Source organism: Panthera uncia, assembly GCF_023721935.1.
Source record: "Panthera uncia isolate 11264 chromosome C1 unlocalized genomic scaffold, Puncia_PCG_1.0 HiC_scaffold_4, whole genome shotgun sequence".
Classification (NCBI taxonomy): Eukaryota; Metazoa; Chordata; class Mammalia; order Carnivora; family Felidae; genus Panthera; species Panthera uncia.
The window spans coordinates 4,826,535-4,851,894 of record NW_026057585.1 but is presented as its reverse complement, the minus strand read 5'-3'; the positions used below and the strand labels follow the sequence as shown (position 1 = coordinate 4,851,894).

Genomic DNA, 25,360 nt, shown 5'->3' with positions numbered 1-25,360 from the left:
GCATAAGCTGAATAGAGAGGTTGTTACTTTGGAACTTAGATGGATCAAAAGGCAAAAACTCTTCTGTCTACCTTGACATAGTAAAGTGCCAGTACGTCAAAGGGGCATCAGGATGTGCTTTCCTCAAAAGAAGAATACAAAGCTGTAGAAGGTGTGAGGATGCTTGGAAGTCATAATAGTGGCTGATCCAGGGTGGATAATGCAGGAATCAGCAACTTCAGAAATACCGCGATTTGTTAATTCCCAGGAGGGGAATCCATCCTAAAACTCAATTTTATGGCTTTGCATTCCCACAAGGACTCACCTCTCCTTTTAGTATAAGAACTTTCTTCTAGAATACGGCTGAAGAATAACACCCATCTTGCTCACTGGCTGTCTGGTTCTTAGTGGGAACACCTCTCCCCAGGTCTGGTCCCGTGGTCATGTCTGGACTACCCGCATAATACTTGTGTGTGTGTGTGTGTGTGTGTGTGTGTGTGTGTTTAAATTATTATAGGATTTCCTCTTTTTTTTTTGGTGTGGGGGGGAGGCTGCTGCAAGCTAAGGGAACTCTCTAGATAATCTATTTGAACTGACAGTTGCTCTCGATAGGCTTCTCTGTGGACAGGCTAGTGGGGGGCGATCTGGTGGTAAATGCCAGGCACACATATTTCTTCACCCTGAATTCACAGATAAAAGAAGAGTCACAGCTGTCTTCCCAGGAAGCCCGTGTCTAAAAATTTTATTTGAAAATGGGGTTAAGGTGGATATGATAAGACAGTGACTATGTAAAATCAGATCAAGTTATTCTAAATTTTTTTTATTTTTATTTTTTAAATGTTTTTATTTATTTTTGAGACAGAGAGAGAGCATGAACAGAGGAGGGGCAGAGAGAGAGGGAGACACAGAATCTGAAACAGTCTCCAGGCTCTGAGCTGTCAGCACAGAGCCCGATGCGGGGCTCGAACTCACAGATCGTGAGATAATGACCTGAGCCGAAGTCGGACGCTTAACTGACCAAGCCACCCAGGCGCTCCAGATCAAGTTATTCTAAATAGAGTCATTTAAAGGCACACCATGGGCTTTTCAGAAACACTTTCAGAAAATGATGACCGTCAGCCTGGTTTACCATGTGTGTATGTGGGAAGGGATGGGGTGGGGGGGGGTATTAAAAAAAAAGAGTCTGCATCCTACAGAGCCAACATGGTTATATCAAATACTAAATATTCTGTTTATTTCAGAGCCACCGAGTGAGCCATTTTTCAAATAATTAAATGCCATAGTTAATGGCGTGTGTCCAGGAGAGGTACAAGACCCAGAAGCCTTTGGTTCTACCTCTCACTGGCTTTCCATGTTCATCTCTGAGAGACATCTCTTGAGACTGTGTGTCATTTCTAATTCTTGGTGCTTTGATGGTACCTGTAAAACAGGTGCCTGACAAAATGGTTGTTCATTGGATAGATGAGGTTGGTCCACACTGAACTACTGGTGTTTTGGTAAAAAATAATCCAGTGTTGACAATTTTGTATAGTTTAACCTCATATTTCCATTCTCATTTTGCCACTTACTGTATGGATTTGCTTTTCCCTAAATGCTTTCATGTTTCCGTGTCCTAGTTTCTGAGTGGAAAGCCCTTTCTCCTATCATATATCTATTTTATTCCTTCCCCAAACATCTTGGTCAATCTTTCATTCCTATGCTCACTATTTTCCAGCTAGCATCTCTGTGGGTCCTCCTCTAACCTACTGGCATATTGTATTTCCCCTGTGCCTTTCACAAAGGAGGCCCTACGTAAACATTTGTCACAATGCTGAATTACATATCTGAGAATAAGTCACCGAAGCTCTAAACCAGTTTCCTTCCTGGACAAAGAAGGCAACCCCTGCCTCGCCAGTAGAGCAGAATTATTGGAAGTTAACAGATGAGAACTTTAAATGATTAACAGTAGAGCCTCCAGGTTGTTCTGCCTATGGGGGTCCTTGGAAAAGTGACATGGTAGTGATAGGCAATCTGTTTTCAGCTCAACTTCCGGGAAGAATGGACTCTTGCCGGCCGAAGAGATTCCAAAAGACCCCTCTGGTTGACAGAGTGAAAAGAGCATGTTGATCACACAGGGAGAACACAGAGGCAATGAGAACAGAGTTGTCATGTGAAAGAGACCAAGAGCTGCCACGTGGGACAGTCGCCGCTGTTAAGCTAGGAACACGGGCACACAGCACGTGACGGCGAGAACTGGAGGAAAATAAAGCTGCAGGAAAAAGCAAACTAGACCCTGCTGGGTGCACACACGAAGAACTTTTGGGGAAGAATTGTAGGAGCACTGAAGCAAGAAGCATAGGAAGGAAGGAGGCAAGGAGGGAGAAGTGAGGGCTAAGGTCAAGGGACACACAGGAGAGGATCACAAGTGCTTGAGAGAAGACTCTAGACTAGTCAGGGAGGGGCGGACCCCTCCCTTGGGCATACTAGTTAAGGGGTATCAGCGAGCTCCTAACTAGGAGATACTAGAGACTAATACGTGTGTGACTTTATGCAAGTTGCTGACTCTTTGTTTACTTACTTGAAAAAGTAGCACTAATAATTCCTATCATATAGCCTGATAGAAATATTAAATGAGATATTGCGTCTAAACACACAAAGTGCCCAGCATAGAGCAAGTGCACGTAATACATGTTAGCTCTTATTACTGAAGTATTGTTTGGGGAACTCAATGGTCTGTCATTCTTAACTCATCCTTTTAACATCTTCATGAATTCTCTAGTTGAAGAACTCTCCGGGGAGAGTCCTGACCTATATGTGTTTGACCTGCTACAAGCAAATTCAGTAACCTGAATGCTTCACACAGCCTTGTCCAGTAGACGTTCTGGTGATGATGGAATATTCTCTATCTGCACTGTCCAGTCCACTAGCCGATAGCCACTGAGGCTGGTGAGCACCTACAGAGCACTCTCATGCCTCAGTTTCATCCTTGGTAATACGAAATTGACAATAGTATCACTGTATTGGGATAGAGAATTAAATGAGAGAATACATATCAAGCAGTGGTTCTCCAAGTTTATTGTTCATCAGGATCGCCTGGAAGGTTGTTAAAACACAGATTGCTGGGTTCATGCCCCACATTTCTGACTCAGTAGGTCTGGGTAGAGCTAGAGAATCTGTATTCTTTTTTTTAATTTTAATTTCTAATATTTATTCATTTTTGAGAGGAAGAGACACATAGCCTGAGTGGGGGAGGGACAGAGGGAGAGGGAGACACAGAATCCGAAGCAGGCTCCAGGCTCCGAGCTGTCGGCACAGAGCCCGACGCGGGGCTCGAACCCACGAACTGTGAGATCATGACCTGAGCTGAAGTCAGATGCCAAACCAACCGAGCCACCCAGGTGCCCCCAGAGAATCTGCATTCTTGACAAGTTCCCAGGTGGTGCCCAGGCTGCGGGTCAGGGAACCACACCTGGGAAAGCACTGTGGTAAGACACTTGGCATGGTGCCTGATACATGTGAGAACTCGGGAGTGTTATTTAGTGTTTTAGGATCAGCATCAAGGTTTCTGAAACACAAACAACCCACACCTTAATAGATCTCTCTAACTCATTTTCTGACATTATTTTCATAAATGTTTGTGAGGCACCTACAAAGGACAAGATACTCCCAATGTATTCCAAGCGACAGTCTGTCAAAGTGGGTTTGAAATGGGGTTTGTCAGTTGCCAGAGCTCCAGAACACCAAGTTACATGGCCATGATTACTGCCGTCTGAAATACCTTTCATCATTTTAATTCTCCACAAAACATATGGAAAATGACAATTAAAATCACCTCCTGAGGTGAGCCACCGGTTAGACTTCCTATTCTTCATCTCTGTGAAAAGACTGTGCTGAGGCCTGCAAATGGTAGGTGGAAAGGATGTGAGAAGAGATCTAGGTTCTTGTCTTGGCTCATTTTTCTACTTCCTGAGATCACTGGGCACATCTCTCAATCACTATGCGCATGGATTTTGGACGTGATGAGCCCTCAGGTCACTTTCAAAGACAATAAGAGCACAACACTCACCCTCACCCTCGCCTGTGAGGGCTTTGTTCTTTGGAAGTTATCACAAGTCCCCTAGTTTTTCTCCTCAGAGGTTCTTTCCATGGTGCCTTTAGTTCTGTGGATGAAAGGTGTTGTAAGTGGGTTACACACACACACACACACACACACACACACACACACACACAAATTGGTTTAGTAGGTCCATCTTTAATTTTGTCATTTTCCAGTATTCATACTACGGTTCCTTTGAAAGGAAAAAAAAAAAAAGAGCTTTGGAGGAAATATGCCCAAAGAAGTTCTAGGACTATAGATACCCCTTCCAAAAAAAGATCCCAAAAAGGATTTGGACTTGGGGTGGATTCCAGGATGCAGTATCTTGTGTTTTTATATCTGTTCTTCTAAAAGGACCACTCTACTTTTTTCTCTTAAGAAACATGAGTAAGGCAGGTGCCTGGGTGGCTCAGTCAATTAAGCGTCTGACTCTTGATTTCAGCTCAGGTCACGATCTCACGGTTCATGAGTTCGAGCCCTGCATCAGGCTCCAGGCTGACAATGTGAAGCCTGCTTGGGATCCTCTCTTTCCCTCTCTCTTTGCCCCTCCCCTCACTCTATCTCTCTCTGAAAATAAATAAATAAAACGTAAAAAAAAATATGAGCACAAATTCTTTGCCTAAATACTAGTCTCTTATGTATAAAAGTGACCATGGTACCCACTGGCAAAAAACTTACATGCAATTTTTCTTACAAAATCAATCTTTTTAACAGGTCCTGGTGTGGTAAGTCAGGATTGGCATTTCCATATTCAGAAAGTGCAGAGAAGCTAGGTTTTAGGGTGACTGGTTATGACTCAGAGAGGCTGAGGTAGAGGTGAGGTGAGAAGCTTCTGGTAATTGGAAAAATCTGATCTGGCAGGCCTCACTATTCTTGTAGTCTGGCAAAATATACTTTGAGGTGTCTCTGCATAAAACATAGGAGACAGGGCTCAGGACTTGCCTTGGGGATTTTGAGCAAATTTAAAGCAGGCGGCCATTGGTTGGGTTACCGATATAAACAGCCTCCATAGCTCAGGTCTTACATTTCGAGTAATCACCTTCAAAATAAGAATGTTTGGAGTCTCATATGCATGGCCTCTGTTGGTTCTGTGCTCATGAGAAAAGTACTACTCTTTAAGGAGTGAAGGCTTTTATCTTGCACTTGCTTCTTACTGAGTGATCTTGCACAAGCTAACCCTCACTGTCCTTGGGTGTAAAATGGCACTCCCCCTCATATACTTCCCAGAGGGGTGGTGATACTGAACTAGAGGTGAAGGCAAGGAAGCACGTAGTACAAACAGAATCCAGGAACTTGCGTTCTTGCACTAGAAATAAATCAAGTTGAAATGCAACCTTCTCAGAAGATTGTATCATGCGTTTCTGAATTAAAACAAAACAAAACAAAACAAAACAAAACAAAACAAAACAAAAATACTTGTTAGGACAGTCAACGCGGTCTCATAGGGAGCAATTTAAGCAGCTTAAATACATTTAGGCAGGCACTATCTTAGTGACAAATGAATCATAATATATATCAACTGAGTTTTTATAAGATCTCAATACAAATTGGCCCAAATGGGATCCTAAGGATTCTAGACTCTATATACTACTTTTTAAAAGGTTTGGGACAGAGAGACACCTGGCTGGCTTAGTTCGGGAAGTGTGTGACTCTTGATCTCCAGGTGATGAGTTTGAGCCCCATGTTGGGCGCTGGGCATAGAGATTACTTAAACAATAACAACAATAACAACAATAACAACAATAACAACATTTCAAAGTGTTGGGACACATAAAGTGGAGCAAGCCTAGTAATACGTACTCTGGAGACTCAAATGATACCCCCATTTCCCAAATCGCTGCTCAGCTCAATCACATTTGTGTACCTACATTCAGGGTAAGGAGTATGCCTCAAATAATTGAGGGTTCAGATACTTATGCCTGCCTGCCTTCCTTCCTCCCTCCCTCCCTCCTTCCTTCCGACCCTTCCTCCTTCCTTCCCTCCCTTCCTCCTTCCTTCCCTCCCTTCCTCCTTCCTTCCCTCCCTTCCTCCTTCCTTCCCTCCCTCCTCCCTCCCTCCTTCCCTCCTTCCCTCCTTTCTCCTTCCCTCCTTCTTCCCCCACTCCCTCCTTCCTTTAGCCACAGCATTTTGCTGATGATTTAGAATACTGCTCTATTTGAAGGCTACAAATCATTATTTATCAAATGAAGCAAATAATCATGGGTACCAAATTAAACATCCCCAAGCCACAATTTTTCGTTTGTGAGGAAAGCTGCCTTTATTGGAGTGCACAGACCACAAGGCATAAACGCCTTTCTGGGATTGAAGCTTCCTACAGAAACCCGACCAATTTCTTCACATCCTGGCACACGGGGTGTGCCAATTCTTTGGCTTTTGCTGACCCGACCTGTAAAACCTTCTCTAAGTGGCCCCTGTCCATCTTCAGTTTTTCAATTTCCCTCTTAATTGGCGCAAATTTCTCAATCACAGCGTCGGCCACCAGCAGCTTGTAGCGGGCTGTGTCCATGCTGGCGCCGCGGCGGAGCGCTTCCTCCACGGGGAGGCGGGTCACGGCCGCGTGGATGGCCACCAGGTTGGAGACCCCCGGCCGGCGGGCCGGCTCGTAGGTCACCTCCGACGTGAAGTCTGTCACAGCCTTGCGGAATTTCCGCACAATCTCCTCCGCGCTGTCCGTTATTCTGACGGTGGCCAGTTTATCAGGGTCCGATTTGGACATTTTGGCCGAAGGATCACGGAGGGATTTGACCTTCTTCATCGATGCTGGGGGAAAACGCCAACGCACACACACCGAAACCAAAACCAGAAGACAACACCAAAATCAGAAAACATCACCAGGAATGTCAGTGTCTAGATCTTAAAACGTGCAGAGAATATCAAATGACGTTATTATTATTATTATTATTATTATTATTGAGTATGGTTGACACACAGTCGTACACCAACTCTGTTGTACAACGTAGTGATTTGACAAATCCAGACATCATGCCATGTTCACCGCAAGTATAACTACCACCTGTCCCCTCCAATGCTATTACCCCATCTACCCCATCTAACCCTCCAATGCTATTACCCCATTCCTTACGCTGTGCCTTTTGTTCCCCTGATTCCTTCATTCCATAACTACAAGCCTGTACCTCCCTCTCCCCTTCACCCCTTTGGCCCAAACCCCCTTCCCCTCAGGGAATCATCAGTTTGTTCTCTGTACTCATAGGCCTGATTCTGCTTTTTGTTGACTCTTTTAAGATTCCGCTTATGAGTGCAATCATGTGGTAGTTGTCTTTCTCAGTCTGACTTACTTCACTTAGCATAATACTCTCTAGGTCCACCCAGCCTGTCTCAAATGGCATGATCTCATCCTTCTTTATAGTCAAACAGTACTCCATTGCGTATATATACACCACATCCCCCTTTTCCATCACCTGTTGACAGACACTTGGGTTGTTGCTTCCATATCTTGGCTATAAATAAAATAATGCTGCAATAAACACAGGGGTGCATATATCTTTTTGAATCAGTGTTTTCCTTTTCTTTGGGTAAATACCCAACAGTAAAATTATCAGATCATACGGTAGTTCTATTTTTAATTTTTTGAGGAAACTCCACACTGTTTTCCACAGTGCCCGCACCAGTTTGCGTCCCACCAATCGTGCATGAGGGTTCCTTTTTCTCCACATCCTCACCAACACTTGTTATTTCTTGCCAAATGACTTTATTATTTTAAAAAAAAATTTTTTTTCAACGTTTATTTATTTTTGAGACAGAGAGAGACAGAGCACGAATGGGGGAGGGTCAGAGAGAGGGAGACACAGAATCCGAAACAGGCTCCAGGCTCTGAGCTGTAAGCACAGAGCCCGACGCGGGGCTCGAACTCACAGACCGTGAGATCATGACCTGAGCCGAAGTCGGCGGCTCAACTGACTGAGCCACCCAGGCGCCCCGGCTTTATTATTTTTATCTGATTATATAAATACCAAATACTCATAGTGAAAAATTCAAGCCATTTATATAAGCATGAAAATAAAGATCACCTGTAATATGTAATAATACTGTTAACATTTTGTTGATCATATTTTCATGCATCTTTTAATGCATATATACTCATAAACTGTATAATCGTACACAAATGAAAATATATCCATCATACTTAGCTGTGCCTACCTTTTTAAAAAGTCTGATCTATTTCTTTCCTTCTCTCTTTCTCTATTAGCTAATCACTCTCTGTCCTTTACAACCACTGCCCTTCCTGCCCCCAACAAATTTTAACAATCTGTGGCAATGCTTTCATTTCTTTATCCACAGTTATATAAGTATATACCAACGCGTGTGCGTGCACGCGCGCGCGCACACACACACACACACAGAAGTGAGTCACTTACTGCTCTGATAGAATCAAGATGTTAAGCTGTGCTTTATAAACCAGTGTTTTTAATAATTGCCTATTTTATGGCTATTACAGAAACTTATCAAGTTGAAATAGGTAAAACAATAATAGGCAAAAGCATTAAAATATTACTTATTGCTAAAAGAAGGTTTCAATGCATGGAAGGCCCGGTTTTTATTTGTGCAAACCGTTGCAATAGCTTAGAAATTTATACCTGCCTTTTGCTTCTGATCAGATACTGGGCCCACGTAAATGCAGTCAGTTTAATAAACGCTCAGTTTAATTAGGCTCAGTGATCTCTGCCCTTGCCACAAATCCGCATCGCTACTGAAATATTGATAGAGATTCACAGCTTCTTCCCTCGAGAAGATTCCAGACCAGTACTACCTCACAAGCTGCAGGTGCCGTGTCAGATCCACTGGGTGGACGGTACATTCTGTCGATGTCGTGCATTTAGGAAGGGAGAGTGTGAGAACGATCAGTGCCCTCTTGTTTTATCTAGCTGATGACTCAGCAGTTCTCAGTCTTCTGACTGTTCTCTTGTGAGCAGGGAAAGCAAGGTCGACTGGCTTTGAAATCAGAAGAGTTTTCAGAACCTGGGGCCTGCTCCAGATTCTGTGTCTCCCTCTCTCTCTGCCCCTCCCCCGCTTGCACTCTGTCTCTCTCAAAAATAAATGCACATTAAAAAAAAAAAAAGAAATCAGAAGAGCTTTGCCACCAACTTGATATATGTCTTGGATGCAAAATTAGCTTTGCCAACCATTAGTATCCCCATCCATAAACCAGGGAAGTATGTGTGTGTGTATATATATGTAATTCATTATAAAGTATTAAATATATAAAATATTAATATACGATATATTAATAATACAATATTAACACAATGATTTATTAATATGTTTTCAATATACATACAATATAATTTACCAAATATATATAATTGGTAAATTATATAATCCTTTTTAATAAAAATGATTATTTTCCATTTTAAGTCTTTCCATACTCTCAAAATATTATATAATTTACCAAATATATATATATGTATTATATAATTTAATGAATTTGATTATTTTTCATTTTTAGCCTTTCCCATACTTTTCAAACTTTTTTAGTTATTTTATCCAATAATCTAACAAGGTCTACCACAGTACAGAGAAAGATGGGGATTCTAGTTACAAACCCTGAAGCCTGTCCACAAGAAAGCCGAGTTTAGCCCCGGAGAAATCCCAAGCCTTGGTCCATTATCCAGTCCTGTCTTGGAAACATGGCCTGATTTAACAGTCATATGTGTGTTACTTACTTAGGATAGATTTGGGCACCGGGAAGAACTCCCCATACTTCTTGTTAAACCCTTGTGCTAGATCCTGAACTAGCTCCATGTGCTGGACTTGATCCTCCCCGACAGGAACGTGTGTGGACCTTTAATAAAAGACAGACAGAAACACTCAGCAAGGCTCCTGCTTATACTGAGATGATATTGCAAGCAGCTGCCTTTCCTGTGCCTATTTCACTGTTGGTGTTCAACAAATGTTCACCAACTACAGAGGGAATATTGAGGCCCAAGTCTTTATCTACGTATCAGACAAATGCCAAAGAGACATTTGTCAACTCTAGTTCTGTTTCTTCCATAGCAGAAGAATACAGCCATCAACACCAGTGTGACAGGATCTTGCTGGGAGGGAGGAATGGTATCTTAAGTAGCATATGCTCTAAGCATAATTGTATTTTAAAACCACTCCTGTTCCCTCGCCCAGTCAGCACATATTACCCTAGCCCTGGCCAGATGCTTTTTACTCCAGAGCTTGCGCTCACACTTGAAAGCCGCTCCAATCCACTCTTCAAATCAAAGATGGCAGAAAGCTCTTCCGGCAAGGGTTTTTCCTCCCTGTCATACAGGGAGTAACTCAAGATCTTTTTGGAATATGCTCCTTCGTTTTTCAGTGAATTGCAATCACAGCACAATTAATATGCTGCAGGGAACTTGAAATAAATGAACAAATCTATCATTACAATGCAGACAGATCTTGAAAACAATGTTGAATGAAGAAACCAAGTCGCAGAAGACACGTAGAGTACACGGACGTGCAGATCTTAAAGTACTGTCTATTGTTTACAGCTGCATATGTAAGTAGGATGACACACGGAAGCGGCCCCCACCCCTGCACAAAGCCATGACTGTAGCTGCCCCCAGAGGAGGAGGGAAGGGCAGTGGGTCTGGGGAAAAGAAAAAAGGAGACCTGAATTGTATCCCGCAATATTTTATTTTATTTTATTAAAAAATAGAGACGTGAGACAAAAATGTCAGAATATAGGAGCTTCACTAATGGTTATTTTAATCCCATATATAAAATTTGCAGTGCTGGATCATGATGCAGCATGTCAAACAAAGGAACAATGAGCCATTACAGAGAAGTCTTGATGGGGAAAACTCTCTCCAGAAGCATTACTAGGGAAAGAGACAGGAGATTTTAAGTCTTTATCTATCTATCTATCTATCTATCTATCTATCTGTTTTTAAATGTTTACTTGTTTGAGAGAGAGACAGGAATTGAGCAGGGGAAGGGCAGAAAGAGAGGGAGACACAGAATCCGAAGCTGACTCCAGGCTCTGAGCTGCCTGCACAGAGCCCAACGTGCGGCTCGAACCCACGAACCGTAAGATCGTGACCTGAGCCGAAGTGGGACGCTTAACCGACTGAGCCACCGAGGCACCCCATAGGAGATTTTAAGTCTTTAATGCTTGGCTGGGGAGTTTACGTTTGATAATATAGATAATAAAGTGCTGTTGTTTCTTGATCAAAACAGTTTCATGTTCCTCTTGTGAAAACAGCTGCCTGAAAGTGAATTTGGATATTTACACGATAATTGTACATTTTGAGTGGGAAAATAACAACTTTTTAAAACAGCCTCAGAAGAGGAAAACTATTCTACTTTGTTATAGAGAGGAAAATCTCCTATCCCTGTGGTTAAGCAGTGGTCCTTAAAAAACTGGCAGAGATCTTATGTTTCCCTTGTGAATTACTGTCCACAGGCTACTTACTGGTCTACTTCATAAAGCTGTCCAGAGCATGAGCAAACAAAGCGTACAGACTGGCTATTTTAATATGGTAAAACACTGGAGAACATTTTGAAAAAATCTGAAATATCCCTCATTTTGCAATCATTTTTATTTTTGCCAATTACTTTCTAGTCTTTGTTCTTGTCTCTATGGATGCATATTTTTACATAATTGCAGTATAATATGCATACCATCTTTCATGTTAACATAATGGGTATTTCCCATGTTTCTATGTGGTCTTCATTAATAAAATTAAAAAAAAAATTTTTTTTAACGTTTATTTATTTTTGAGACAGAGAGAGACAAAGCATGAACGGTGGAGGGTCAGAGAGAGGCAGAATCCGAAACAGGCTCCAGGCTCTGAGCTGTCAGCACAGAGCCTGACGCAGGGCTCGAACTCACGGACCGCGAGATCATGACCTGAGCCAAAGTCGGCTGCTTAACTGACTGAGCCACCCAGGCACCCCTAATAAAATTTTTTAATAGCTGCATAAGAACATTCCTGTGCTGGGGCACCTGGGTGGCTCAGTCGGCTAAGCATCTGACTATGGCCTAGGTCATGATCTCACAGATTGTGAGTTCCAGCCCCATGTTGGGCTCTGTGCTGACAGCTCAGAGCCTGGAGCCTGCTTCGGATTGTGTCTCCCTCTCTGTTTGCCCCTCCCCTACTCACAATCTTTCTCTCAACAATAAATAAACATTAAAAAAAAAAAAAAAAAGAACATTCCTGTGCTATAGTTACAGAACCATAAAGAATTTACATGATTTTGTAGCAGATTCTTTTGAATATTCATATAGTGGGAAATTTTGATTCAAGTGAAAAAAATAATCTTTTACAATAACCCAAAAGTCCTGTGGAGGTAAATCTGGTGAATGCATGTTTAGTACTTTCTGGTCAATAACAAGGTATGATTGTCAGCTAATGAAACTAATATTTGTTTCTGTCATAAGATAACACAGAGTATATTTCCAAAATGAATGCTGATAAATGTTTTGAAGTTTAGAGTAAGTATAGGTTTGAAAGCAACTCTGACACTTCTTTTGCATGGAAGTAATGTATTTTATTTATTTAAAAAAAATCTCTGAATATTAGTTGTTTTCATACAGCCCCTCAAATACCCATGCAGTTGCCCTGTGTGCATGTGTGCATGTTTGTGTGCATGTGTGTGTGTGGGGTGGGGTGGGGTGGGAATGCAATATGGCCCTCAGAACTCAGGCTCTGAGCTTCAAATCCTGACTCTGCCACTCTCGTTTTGTGTGACTTTGGGTAAATCATAGAATTCCTATCATAGGCAACTTTCTCACTATAAATGGGAGTAACAATATTTACCCTATACTACTGTGGAGGTGAAATGAGACAACGTGTGCTTAGTGGAGTTGCCTGAAGTCTGGTAAGCCTTCAGACACCGGTAGCAATGTAGGGAATAATTCTAAAATGGTACTACACTGTATTTCAGAAGGATGCTCACGAACATTGCCTATGCAGCCAGAGGTTCGCCCGTGACCTGACTCTCATTCCAACTTCTCTCTGGCTTGGCCCCAAAGAGGGGACGTTTGTGAGGGGAAAAAAGCCCAGGGTCATCTGTTTGGCAAAGCGGATAATCAAGACCTGATGAATATTTATTTATGTATGTATAAATTTTCACAGGGGAGGAAAAAAGAAATCAACAGAGAGCAATGTGTGGCTTATTTTCTCTCCCTTTTGTCCCTTAAGTGTTGATATTTCTAAAAACATCATCTTGGCTCACTGGTTCTCTCTCATCACTAGAGAGCTCATCAGCTTTCCCCTGGGGATCTACACGTCCCTTCTCCTCTGATGATTCTGGGGCTCTGCCTCTAGCTCTGCTGTGTCTCTGAAGGGTCAGGACTATATCTCTGCCTTCCTGCTAGATGTTGGCACTGACTATCCCACATTTACTCCCCAACTCAACATCGGAGAGCCAGCATTCCAGGTTGGCACTATATTCTGAGAACCTATGTCAATTTCGTATTAAAATACCCATAGAGGCAAAGAAACTATAAATAACTTAAAACTAGCAGCAAGAGTTACACCTGAAGACGGAATTTGAGAAGACTTTTCATGAACTGTGAGGATCAACAGAAGCACTGAAAGAGCGACTGGTGGAGCTGGTGGCCATGTAGGGTCAGAGCGAGAGCCCCCATTGCCGGAAACCCATCCCATGGGTTTCCAAACCCATGGGGGCAGACACCCTTCTGCTGTCGCCAGGGTGGCCCTTGTCTCATCAGCCTGACTCTTTAGACACTCAGTCACGACAAGAGGAAGTAACCAGACAAGCAGTGGAGGCGGCAGGAGCAGGTCAGGGTGCATTGTATCCTCGCAAGAATGGGACGAGAGCTCCGTGAGGGTAGGGCCTTGTTTGTCTTGGCCACTGCCGGACCCAGGACACAGAACACATCCCGGCCAGCGAAGGACAGCACTCAGGTTACAGGTGTTCAATGAAAAAGGGAAGCGCAGAAGGTGAGACACTGAAGCAGAATGTGACATGGGAGCAGTGTTACCTGGTGAAGGCTCTTTTGCATGCAATGCCTCTGTTCAGAGAGTGAAAGAGCCAGACAGGTGGTAGGAGAAAGCTCTCTCTCCGGCCAGCGGTACCAACCTAGCTGACTGGCATGTGCAATTGGACACACTGTCCTGCCCTCCTGTTGAATTCTGGGCAGGGAATTCAACTAGCAGCCAGGGAGGCAGAAGGTGGACACAAGGGCCTTTCGTAGACTGGCAGACGTTATTTGAAAGTTTCCCTTGTTCCAATATGGATTTAAAACACCCGGCCCATAAAATTCAGACAGACAAGTAAAAGAGCCCAATATGGGACCATGAAAAGTACTGTGGAACAAGGGAAGGGGGACTTTACCCTTTAGATCCTGAGGAAGATCAGACATTTGAAAGTGAGCTTTCACAAGAAACAGATAGTTTTGCATTTTAAAGAAAACTGCTTGGGATGCCTGGGTGGCGTTGCTTGGTTAAGGGTTCAACTCTGTATTTCAGCTCAAGTCATGATCTCAAGGTTCGTGAGATTGAGCCCCACGTCGGGCTCCATGGTAACAGTGTGGAGCCTGTTTGGGATTTTCTATCTCCCTCTCTCTCTACCCCTCCACCACTTATGTGTTCGCTCACTCTCTCTCAAAAATAAATAAATAAACATAAAAAAAAAAGAAAACTGCTTGGTTCCCTCGATGGGATTCAAAAAGGCATCACTGCCACAAGATAAAAGCAGGACCAAAAAACGGAGAACATAGGTGGTGACAGAAAACCGATCAAATGAAAAGAAGTGAATTCATGAAATAAAGAAAACCAAACACAAAACAGAAGAGTCAGGAGCATTAAGGAGTGAAATCCCACAAACAGGTCGTATCAGTGACCTGGGTGAGCATGTGAGGCTCTTCCAGAATTTGGGAATGTTCCTCCCTTAGCTGCCTCAGCCTGGCTCCTTTATTTCAGGTCTCAGCCTACATATCACCTCCTCAGAGAAGCCTTCCCCAACCATACTCTCCAATGTTGATTTCTCCCTCTTGTTCTTTTCCACATATCCTATTTATTTTCTTTATAGTATTAATCCTAATCTAATTATGTTCTTTCATTTGTTTATTTAATTGTATATTGTTTTCTCTCCAGCTGAGAAATAAGCTTTTAGAAAGCTTGTTTGTCTTCTTTTTGAATCTATTTCCAGTACCTACAGGAGTTGCCTGACATATTTGAGAAGCTCAACAAATATTTGTTGAGTAAGTAATAGCTTCTCGGCCTTTTGGTTAAGATCAAGTGACAATATTTATTGAATAAATGAATGATCTTAGGAGGGCACTGTGACCTATATAGATTTATACCAAGCGAAAAATCATAGTAAGATCGGTTTGTCATCAGTATAAGATAAGAGCACAGAGTCAGAAGTCAGACTATCTGAGTTCATATCCCAGCTCCACCAGCTACTAGGTGAGTTACCATAGCCAAGCTTCCTACTTTTCTGTAAATTGGGTGTCATAATGGTGCTTATTACCTCATAAGATTGTTTCAAGGATTAAAGGAGATAAGCAAGCATGATACTGGACAGTAGAGCTCAATAAACACTAGCTGTTGATACAATAGATATTCATTAATATCTGACATGATGAAGTATGAAATGGTAAAAGACTGATACTATCAGGGACCTTGATGAGAGGTACGTTGTGACTTTTTTCAAACGAGGATCATTTTCCTTTTTTGCCAGGTGATTTATACCACAAACATAAATACCAGCATATAATCCCACAGACAGTCACAGACCTGGGCAGCGATCCTGATACATTTAGAAAACAAATTTGATGGTTCACATATCTGACTGGGCAATCCCCAGGTATAAATAGCATGTTATAGGAATTCTGAGAACCCCTTTAATTTAAGCAAAAACAGAGACAGAATAATGAACGGACAGGCAAAGCACAGGGACCGTGACAATGGATCAGGAAGTGGTTTCTCTTTGTCTAAGGTCAGTAAATGAATTTAGGAAGTTCTACAAAATGGTTGCTTGGCTTTGTCCATTGTTCTCTTCCACACAGAAAGTCACTGGCTTCCTAAGTGGTAAAACCAAAAATGTTCCTTTTTAGGTTTCCTTCCGTGCCCATAAGCCCGCATGCGCGCCTCTCGGAGGTAAACACACACAACACCCCCCTCCTACGTTTCTCTTCTTTGACTGGACTTTGGTACTTCTGTCTTGTGATTCTAGTCAGGCTGACACGCAGAGGTCACTTTGACTTCCCCAAACCAAATTAGCCAACAGGGCAGGTTAAAAAGCAATTACAGTAGCCCATAGGAAATCACAATGGACTGCAGCTAACATAGAAAAAGCAATTACCATAATCAATACACTTTAGGCACATCAAAATGAATATTTCCACATGTCAAAATGGTTCCAGATCCACAAAGCAACCAACCTAAACAGAAAACACATTTAGTTTTCATAATGACTCTGCATGCCTCTTTGCTTTCTGTGAGATCCGTGCCTCTTTTCTTACAATTCTGTGAGGTTGTGCTGTTTTGAAAAAAGGATTAAAAAGTTTTAATTTTTTTCACCTGGTCTTATTGCCCTGCTTGGCTTTTTCCTCTGATTTTAGTTTGTTTGTTTTTAGTCTTTTCTCCCTCTGCTCCTACTGCTCTCCTCACCTCCTATAATTTATCTTGGCCCTTACTTCTCATTCATTGGGTTCACACTTCACATTAATTCAGCCTGTCTTTGATTCTGCTCACTTATGGGCCTTATTCTCTTCATATTTTCAACCTCTGTCCTCATCATCAGATAATTTAGAGCTGCTCTTTTAAAATTTATGCCCTATATAATGATATCCATATTAATATGTCTTTTTTTCCCTTCTCTTCCTTCCTCCCTCCCTCCCTTCCTTCCGTCCTTCCTTCCTCTCTCTCTCTCTTTTTTTTTTTAACTTATCCTGATTGTGCTTCCTTAGATACAACAGAAAACAAAAGCCTTTCATAATTTTGATTGTTATAACTTCTGTCACATAATAATGTGTCTGATCTTCTTCTCTGGTGACTAACTCATGTTTTTTCCTTTTGTTCGGTTCCTAGTTGTATCCACATTTATTCGGGATCCACCCCACCCTCCAGCAAAATTAGTGTCCAGATGAATAATCATTGCCTAAATATATCTGCTCACAGAACTTTGTCCTCCTCTCTTTTTTTCCTACTTTGGTTATGTTGGTGAGTTTTCAGTGCTGTTGCCTCTAACCAGCCTGGGTGGGGTGGAGTTTGGTGCTGTTTTTCCTTTCGCAAAGGATGAATTCACCATCACTGGCTGCTTGTTGGATATACTGTAATGATGTCTAATTCAGGGATTCTTTCCCGACTTCGGGACTATGATGTGCATGGCCTGGTGCTGGGTCTTGTGAGAGATACAATGAAGATTTTTACCTCTAGTGAAGTTGAGGAGAGAAAACACCATGTGAAGTTATAAATTCCTCTGGCTAGTCCACTTATAGTATTCCCAGTCTCCATGGATGGCGGCACCATCCATCCAGCCGCATGAGTCAGAAATGTGGGGTCACCGAGACCCCCTTCTCATACCCACCACTCCATCGGGAAGCTCTATCCCTCTTTCCTCCCCAAATCTCCTAAATTTGCCTACTCTCTTCATCTTCACCGACACCATCACGGTCCAGACAGACTAGTGAAAGAGCCCCGAACAGACTGTCCCAGCTGCTCTTGGCCCCTGCAACTCACTCTCTGTACTTCCATCAGTTGACTTTTAAAAGTATACATCGGATCATCTCACGCTGTCCTGAAAATCACAAAGAGCTTCCTATTGCTTTCAGGAGAGTGTCCTGGGTTATCTGTTGACATCTCAGCCCCACCCTCTCCCTTCTATGCAATTTCTCTATTTCCAGGGGCTAGCAGCCTGCAAGCCACATTTCCAGAGGCTTCTGGTTTACCGCAGGCACTTGCCGCAGAGCTGGAAAGTGAAAGACCAAGAGGAGACACTACTGGTTGGCAGTTGTGGGTGAGGATGTGGCCGGCAGCTTTCAGGATGTCATACAAATTGGGGGCAGACCGGCCTCATAGAGAAAGGATGTAGTTCAACAGCCAGAAGTCTCCAAAGCAGTTTCAGGAACTGATTATCTCCGCTGTCCTCAACGGCAGTGGTCGGATTCTGATTCTCAGACATTAGGGCTGACTACGCTCTTCTCTGGATTATTACCAAGGGTGACGTTTGTGACCAGTCATCGGACTCTGTATACTCTGTTCCTGGCGGGTCTTGGTTCTCTTGACTCACAGTTCCTGAGGCCTCTGTTTCCCCATTTTCCTATGTCGTGTCAGCTTTTGCTTTCGCTATCTTCTTAGCCTCTTCCTGTATTTCTGTTTGCATTCTTGAGAGAGAGAAACCGATTGGCCCAGGTAACCACTGTCATCTCTATCCGAGCAGACTTCGTGGCACCGCTCTAAAATGTCACTTCTTTATCTGTAAAACGGGGATAATATCACTTACCTACCTTACAGAGCTGTCCCAAACTCTGAATAGATGACAGGTGTGCTGTGGCTAGTACAGTGACTGCCCAATAATGCCCCCCTCATGTTGATTCCTCCTTTCCCTCTGCCTCACGTCCATGCATGGTGCCTTTCTCTGGGTTAGCAGCAGTACAAGTACTTAACATGTATTTGCTGTATGTTCATTACAACTGTGTGTGTGTGTGTGTGTGTGTGTGTGTGTGTGTGGAGAGAGAAAGAGAGAAAGTAAGAGAGAAACATTTACTCAACAGATAGCTAGTTATTTGAAATTGGATATTCAGAAAAATAATGCAGATGCAAAATAATACTATGAGCAAATGCTACTTTTGGGTATTTTGTCTCTCTTCAAATATCCACTATTTTAATTTTTTTAATCTTTATTTTTGAGATGGAGAGAGAGAGAGAGAGACAGAATGCAAATAGGGGAGGAACAGAGAGAGAGAGAGAGAGAGAGAGACACTGAATCCGAAGCAGGTTCCAGGCTCCGAGCTGTCAGCACAGAGCCCGATGCGGGGCTCGAACTCATGAACCAAACCACGAGTTCATGACCTGAGCCGAAGTCGGACGCTCAACCAACTGAGCCACCCAGGTGCCCCTGGATCAGAAGTCAAAAAAGGAATATTTATATATAGTATGATAACTTCTTTGCTTCCAGAGAGTGGGCTGGAGGGTAGCTGATGCTAGAAAGATATTATTTATCCTTGGAAGCATTAACTAACTATGAGAACCTGCTATGTCAGGGCAAAGTGAGGCAGGAAGCTACTGAAAGTTCTTCAAGTATACTAGCCACATCTGAAATACTTATTGTTTTCCGTAAGCGAAGAAGATATCCATAAGCTTAGGCAGAATATGTGTCAGATTTGGGGACCTTGGGCTACTTTTGCCAATGTCAGCCTTTTAAAATGTTGCTTGTACTTTTAAAACGTGTGTAGTGAGCATATAGTAGGTGATGTCAACTCATACATAATTTGTTTAATAACCCCTGAGCTATGTCCCATTGGCCCACTTCATAGATGAAAGAAACTGCAGGATTTTATCATCCTGCCAATTGTCTTTTGGGCAACTGGTAAAAATAAATTTGTCATCACTTCAGTATACATGACCTTGTATTGTCCTAGTTACTTATGTGATGATCTTGCCCCCTAATATAACTGTTGACTCCTTAAGGAGGGTCAGCACAGGCCTTAGGAGGTCATAATCATGCTCTGATGCTTCCCTGTCCATTGACAGGCTGTGCAGCTTTGGATAAACTGCTCAACCTCACTGGGCTGTATCTGTAAAGCTAGGAAAATGAAAGAGCCCTGAAAGGTTCCCTCCCTCTCTGTGCTCCCTGGTATCACAAAAGAGGCAGTCACTTTTGTTCAAGTTTATTCTTTTTTCACAGCCCTGAGCTTAGAGGACTTTTACATTGTAGTTCTTGAACTGTTAAGGAAATCAACTGGCTCGATATCCTGGTGCTAAAAAATCTCAGCCTTTGCTTCTATACAGAAGACCCCCTGGGAAGTGAAATTTCACATGAGTTTATAATCCTTAAAGACAATCATCACTAGTTATGACCAACTGACAGATCCCAGGCACAGCACTTCCTGGCCCATATTCCATGTTAATCCCTTAATAATCCTGTGCATGATAATCATGATTCCCATTTTACAGGTGAGAAAACATGCCACTTTGCTGGAAGATATGTTAGATCTTTGTTAGACTTTCATTTTGCTACTCCTGGAGAAAAGTGTTCTGGATTTTCCAGGCTAAATCAAAAGTTTACTATAAGTAGTAAATGCTGTTGGGAATCCAGCATTCAAGTTAATACAACAAACAACACACAATCCTTATGTGTACGTTTTAAACGGAGTTAAAGATAGCCTGCGTGTAGTAAAGGACACTCCTTATTTGTAAAGCTAAGAGGCTGTTCTTCTGGCTGTTTCCATCTTAATTGCACAAGGGCTCTGGGGTCATAGTACAAGGTACATATCCAATCATCTCCATGCTGTTATCATAATTACATGCAAAGAATTCTAGTTTTCCTAGGGAAGGATCAAGGCCATGGAGGGGGAAAAGATTCATGGAGTTTCTCTTTTTCGTCAGAAGTGTTCATAGTAGCAAGGCTTGGCTATGCGCGTGCTGATTGGGAAGTTTTCTCTCTAGAAGGCCAAATGGAGGGCTGAGGGAGGCGACTTGGGGATGGCAGGGAAGAACTGGGAGAGGGATGAGGTCAGAAGCTCTGGCCAGCAGTAAGAGAGGGCAGGTCTTGGCGGCCTCTGGTTGTAGGGTTTGAAGCCATAAAGGATAGCACTGGCTGACTGCATGGACTGTGGGTCCAGGACAAGCAGAGCAACTCAACATCATGCTGAAAAACTTGCACAGGTGGCCATTCAAACTTAAATTAATTACACTGAAACACAATTTAAAATTCAGTTCCTCTGTCAACAGTCCATGCAGCTAGCTGCTAAGGTCTTGGAAAGCATGGGTTGACTGCCATAATGGCAGACAAGTTGTATTAAACTGCCTTGCTTGAGAGTCTAGATTGTAGAAGTCAACACTTAAAACCCCTGAAGTTTAATTATTACCAGGGAAGTAGACATTACAGAGTAGTTAAGAGCACAAAAACTCAGGGTGCCTGGGTGGCTCAGGGGGTTAGGCATCCGACTTCGGCTCAGGTCATGATCTCGCAGTTCTTGAGTTCGAACCCCGCTTTGAGCTCCATGCTGAGAGCCCGGAGCCTGGAGCCTGCTTTGGATTCTGTGTCTCCCTCTCTTTCTGTCCCTCCTCCATTCACAATCTGTCTCTCCTTCTATCTCTCAAAATACAAAGAAACATCGGGGCGCCTGGGTGGCTCAGTCGGTTGAGTGTCCAACTTCAGCTCAGGTAATGATCTCACGGTTCAAGAGTTTGAGCCCCTTGTCTGTGCTGACAGCTCAGAGCCTGGAGCTTGCTTAGGACTCTGTGTCTCCCTCTTTCTGCCCCTCCCCTGCTTGCACACTGTCTCTCAACAATAAATAAATGTTAAAAAAAAAATTTTTTTTTTTTTAAATATAAAGGAACATTAAAAAAAATTAAAAAAAAAAGAGCACAGAAACTCTGCACTCAAACTTTCTACACTCAAGTCCTGGATCTAAGCTTTGCTAGCTACATGATTTTGGGCAAATCACTAACTTAATTTCCTCATCTGTGAAATGGGGATGATAGTCGTGCTATCTTTACAAGGTTTGGTGAAGATTCAGTGGGCTAATGCACATAAAGCACTTATGACAGTTTTGAACACGTAGCCAGTGCTATTTAGGTGTTAGCCCTTAACGTTACTCGTTCCACATGGAAACATACTTCTATCATTTTGTACCTCCTACTGGGGAATAGATGCGAACTGATTCACACAATCCTTTCTATGTCCCCTTGCCCCACGAACCAAATCTTTTCGGGATCGGTTCACTCTCCTGTCAGCATGAGTACGTGTGAGACCAGAGGTAAGCTCTGCTCCTTACTTGTACAGCAGAATGTCAGCGGCCTGGAGCACTGGGTACGTGAGCAGGCCCGCGGTTCCGCCATGCTTCTGGGTGGCAGTCTTTGCCTGTGCGGTGAAGAGAGAGGAGAGAATGAAATCCGACATGCACCTAATTATACTGCTAAATAAAGAAATCTTTAAAGCACGCAAAAGGTAATCTGAAGTTACCAGGACTAGCATTATATCTCAGTTCCTTTTAGCAACACTAGCCATGGGGCTGGCTTGTCTTCATGCTGCAGGCTCACGCAGGAATAAGGGACATCTACTTCACCACTGCCCCTCTAACGGGTCCTGCACGGCCACTATTTCTTATCCATTTAATTAAGACAAGCATATAAAAGTTTCTGGTTTTTGGGGAGCCCTGGGGGCTCAGTCAGTTAAGTGTCTGGCTTCGGCTCAGGTCATGATCTCACGGTTCTGGGTTCGAGACCCGCGTTAGGCTCGCTGCTGTCAGCACAGAGCATGCTTTGGATCCTCCGTCCCCCTCTTTCTCTGCCCCACCCCCCTGCTTGCACTCTCTGTCTCTCAAAAGTAAATTAAAACATTAAAAAATACATAAATAAAATGAAAAACAAGGGGGGTTTCTAAATTCTAAAGTTTCCAAATCAGATGAACTCCGTATTTCACAAGTAAGGTCAGAAAATATAATGAAATTAGATTCCTGCAAATTAATTAATTTGATAAGTTAACATCAAACACCATATCGTGTCTGTGGAAACCTCCCAGAAAGTCTCACCCTGTGCTGTTGACCAAAATGTAAGGTACCCTTAAAATCACATTTAAAAAACCAAGCCAAGGGGCGCCTGGGTGGTTCAGTCGGTTAAGCGTCCAACTTCAGCTCAGGTCATGATCTCACGGTCTGTGAGTTTGAGCCCCGCGTTGGGCTCTGTGCTGACAGCTCAGAGCCTGGAGCCTGCTTTGGGCTCTGTGTCTCCTTCTCTCTCTGCCTCTCTGCCTCTCATGCTCTCTCTCTGTCTCTCTCAAAAATAAATAAACATTAAAAAAAATTCTTTAAAAAACCAAACCAAACCAAAAACAAAAAGTTGTGGCATTTAAAAAACGAAACTAAGAGAAAATTTTAATCTAATCAATTGTGACTCTGTCTTGATCTGTAGGTACTGAAAACTAGAGGGCATAAAGTGATTCCAGTGTACAGGACAGACTGTATAGATGAAAAGTATTTCCTTAATGGGGAAGCTGATAGTAACACCAGAAGAGATACGAGAAGTATTTAATTAATGGATACCAACCACAAGGTATGAATATGTACCCACCAAACATAAGCCCTAGTGATAGCATTTCCCTTGCCACAGCTAAGCATTGATAACAGGTAATTTGGGCAGAACATTTGGTAACAGTTCTCTGGGCAGAACTACTTAATAGGGAATATTGTGTACAGTTGACTGGTCATTGCATCTCTCTTGTAAAATGATACATGGTTATTTTGGTGTACAGATATTATTCATTTAGTTAATACGAATCACTTCCCTGAGGTCTGATTATTTCTGAATGAACTGAACAACTGAATATATACACTTGCATGATTCTGAGGACCAAGTTCATGGGCTCACCACTCGGGCTTCCCCAACCAACATGCAGATACACCCTTTGAGTCTGGGTTTGAAAAGCAACAGCTCCTCTTTAACCCTCTTAATGTCAATGTTCCACAAGTCAGGTACAAAGTCAACTCTTTAGGTTACTTCAAGTAGTTTCTGGCTTATAGCATCTAATGCTATAAGGCATTCAAAGGAAACTTGAAAGTTTGAATGTATAATTCCTTCAGTACATCTCTTGATTACAATGTCCACTACAAAGCCCAGTTTGCAATGATCACTGGGTAAAGATAATGAAAACTCAATTTGGAAATGAGCAAATGGGAAAAGAACCCAGTTTTTAAAAACTGTTACTGCATTAGCTTCCTAGTCTTTCTATATTAGAATACTGGATCTCGAAATTACAAAGGAAGGGGGAGATGTGGAGAGCATTAATATTTATTGAGTGTCTATTATGTGCCTCAGATGCCTTACATCTGTGTTACCCCTTGTAGAATCTTCTAAATAACCCTGACCTCAAGCAACACTGAGAACTTTCAGTGTTCTTTCTACCTTTCTACCCTACTATCCCCCCTAATCAAAACCCAGTTAGGTGCTCGGAGATCCTTGTACAGTCCCGGAACTCTCCCCTCTGATCTCTGTTCACTGTTTCTGATGGCTTGTGTAATTGTCTCCGCCCAAATAGACGACAAGCCTCATGAGAGTGGCTCTGTCCCTCCTGTTGACTGCTGTAACCCCAGCGCCTAATGTGATATGAGACTTGATGGTATTTGTTAATGAAGGAATGACCAGAGAAGGCAGGAACACGCTCTAGGATAAGGCTGGCATTTGAAACCCATGTTTTTCCCCACAAATAAAATATCACGGACTGGAGGGAAGGCTTCTCCAGAATACAGGTTTCCCCTGCTACCTGAAAGTTCTCATTATGCCACTTTGCTTTTGCAAAAGACTTACAGTAGTGCCTGCTTTTGATAACTGGAAGAAATCAGAAGAGGATTTTCACCTTTATGAAGTAGTACTTGCTTCTTGGTTCTACTCCACTGTGGCTTATGAAAGAGGAATGTTCTAGTTTTGGGTAGTGGGGGAAACCGTCTTGTGCATTCACTAGTAATGTGTTATCAGGAGCTCCTCGGACACGATTTTAAAGTGGGAACATTTCCCATTAAGTAAGTATTCAGTTCTTATAAAACGGATTGCAGTATTCAACTTAGAGTATTATGATCAAATGGCAAAGTCTTGCCTAAAACCAGATATGGTAGAAAACATTAAAAAATTTTGTTTCTAATTCCTGGCAGGTAATGATTCTGCAGTATTAACTCTACCTCTTATTTAGGTGCGGCCACTTGAAAGCTCTGATTCTTGCTGAGACTCACGTGGAGGTTTCTGGACCAGCTTTTGAAGAAACCAATGGCCCTGAAAATATGCCAGAAAGAAGCTTGAAACTGAAATTCAAGGCTGACGTACATGGGGGCTACCTACCCTCAGGTTATCCAACTGCAAAAATAAATGGGAGTGAAGTACTATGAATTATCCACTTTATCTTTCTCAGTTGAGCTTTCTAGAAAAAGTACAGCCTTCATTTTTCTGTGGGTTTGAACTGTTGCCTGGACTCAACCTGTATAAATGTTAAATAAAATATGTTGTTTCTTCTCCCCACAATGTAAACCTTTGAGCCTGACTGCCAGTTAATTACAGTGGAGATGGGAGGCAACTTCAGAGCCCAGTAATCCAGAAATTGTGACTGTCTGTTAATTATAATGTTCTAAGTCATTACCAAATCTATCCAAAGATCGCTCTGATTCAACCT

The 25,360-nt window shown here is 42.5% G+C and overlaps 1 protein-coding gene and 1 long non-coding RNA gene across 3 annotated transcripts in view; one reads left to right on the top strand and one right to left on the bottom strand.

The window, feature by feature from the left end:
- Positions 1–6,182: 6,182 nt before the first annotated feature.
- The window catches only part of WARS2 (tryptophanyl tRNA synthetase 2, mitochondrial), a 95,760-nt gene continuing 76,582 nt past the window's right edge, over positions 6,183–25,360 (bottom strand). Inside the window, exons 4-6 of the mRNA XM_049616484.1 lie at positions 21,981–22,066; positions 9,736–9,854; positions 6,183–6,814 (exon numbers count right to left, since the gene is read on the bottom strand). Coding sequence (XP_049472441.1) covers positions 6,366–6,814; positions 9,736–9,854; positions 21,981–22,066 — 654 coding nt within the window. The 3' untranslated portion in view covers positions 6,183–6,365. The remainder of the gene's footprint in view (positions 6,815–9,735; positions 9,855–21,980; positions 22,067–25,360) is intronic.
- On the top strand, positions 15,465–25,212 carry LOC125912201 (uncharacterized). 2 transcript variants are annotated; one of them, XR_007454630.1, is made up of 4 exons: positions 15,465–15,667; positions 21,989–22,153; positions 23,116–23,256; positions 24,849–25,212. It is a non-coding gene; the product is annotated as an uncharacterized LOC125912201 (long non-coding RNA). The 2 variants fall into 2 exon arrangements; XR_007454629.1 differs by having other exon boundaries at positions 15,468–15,667; positions 24,887–25,212.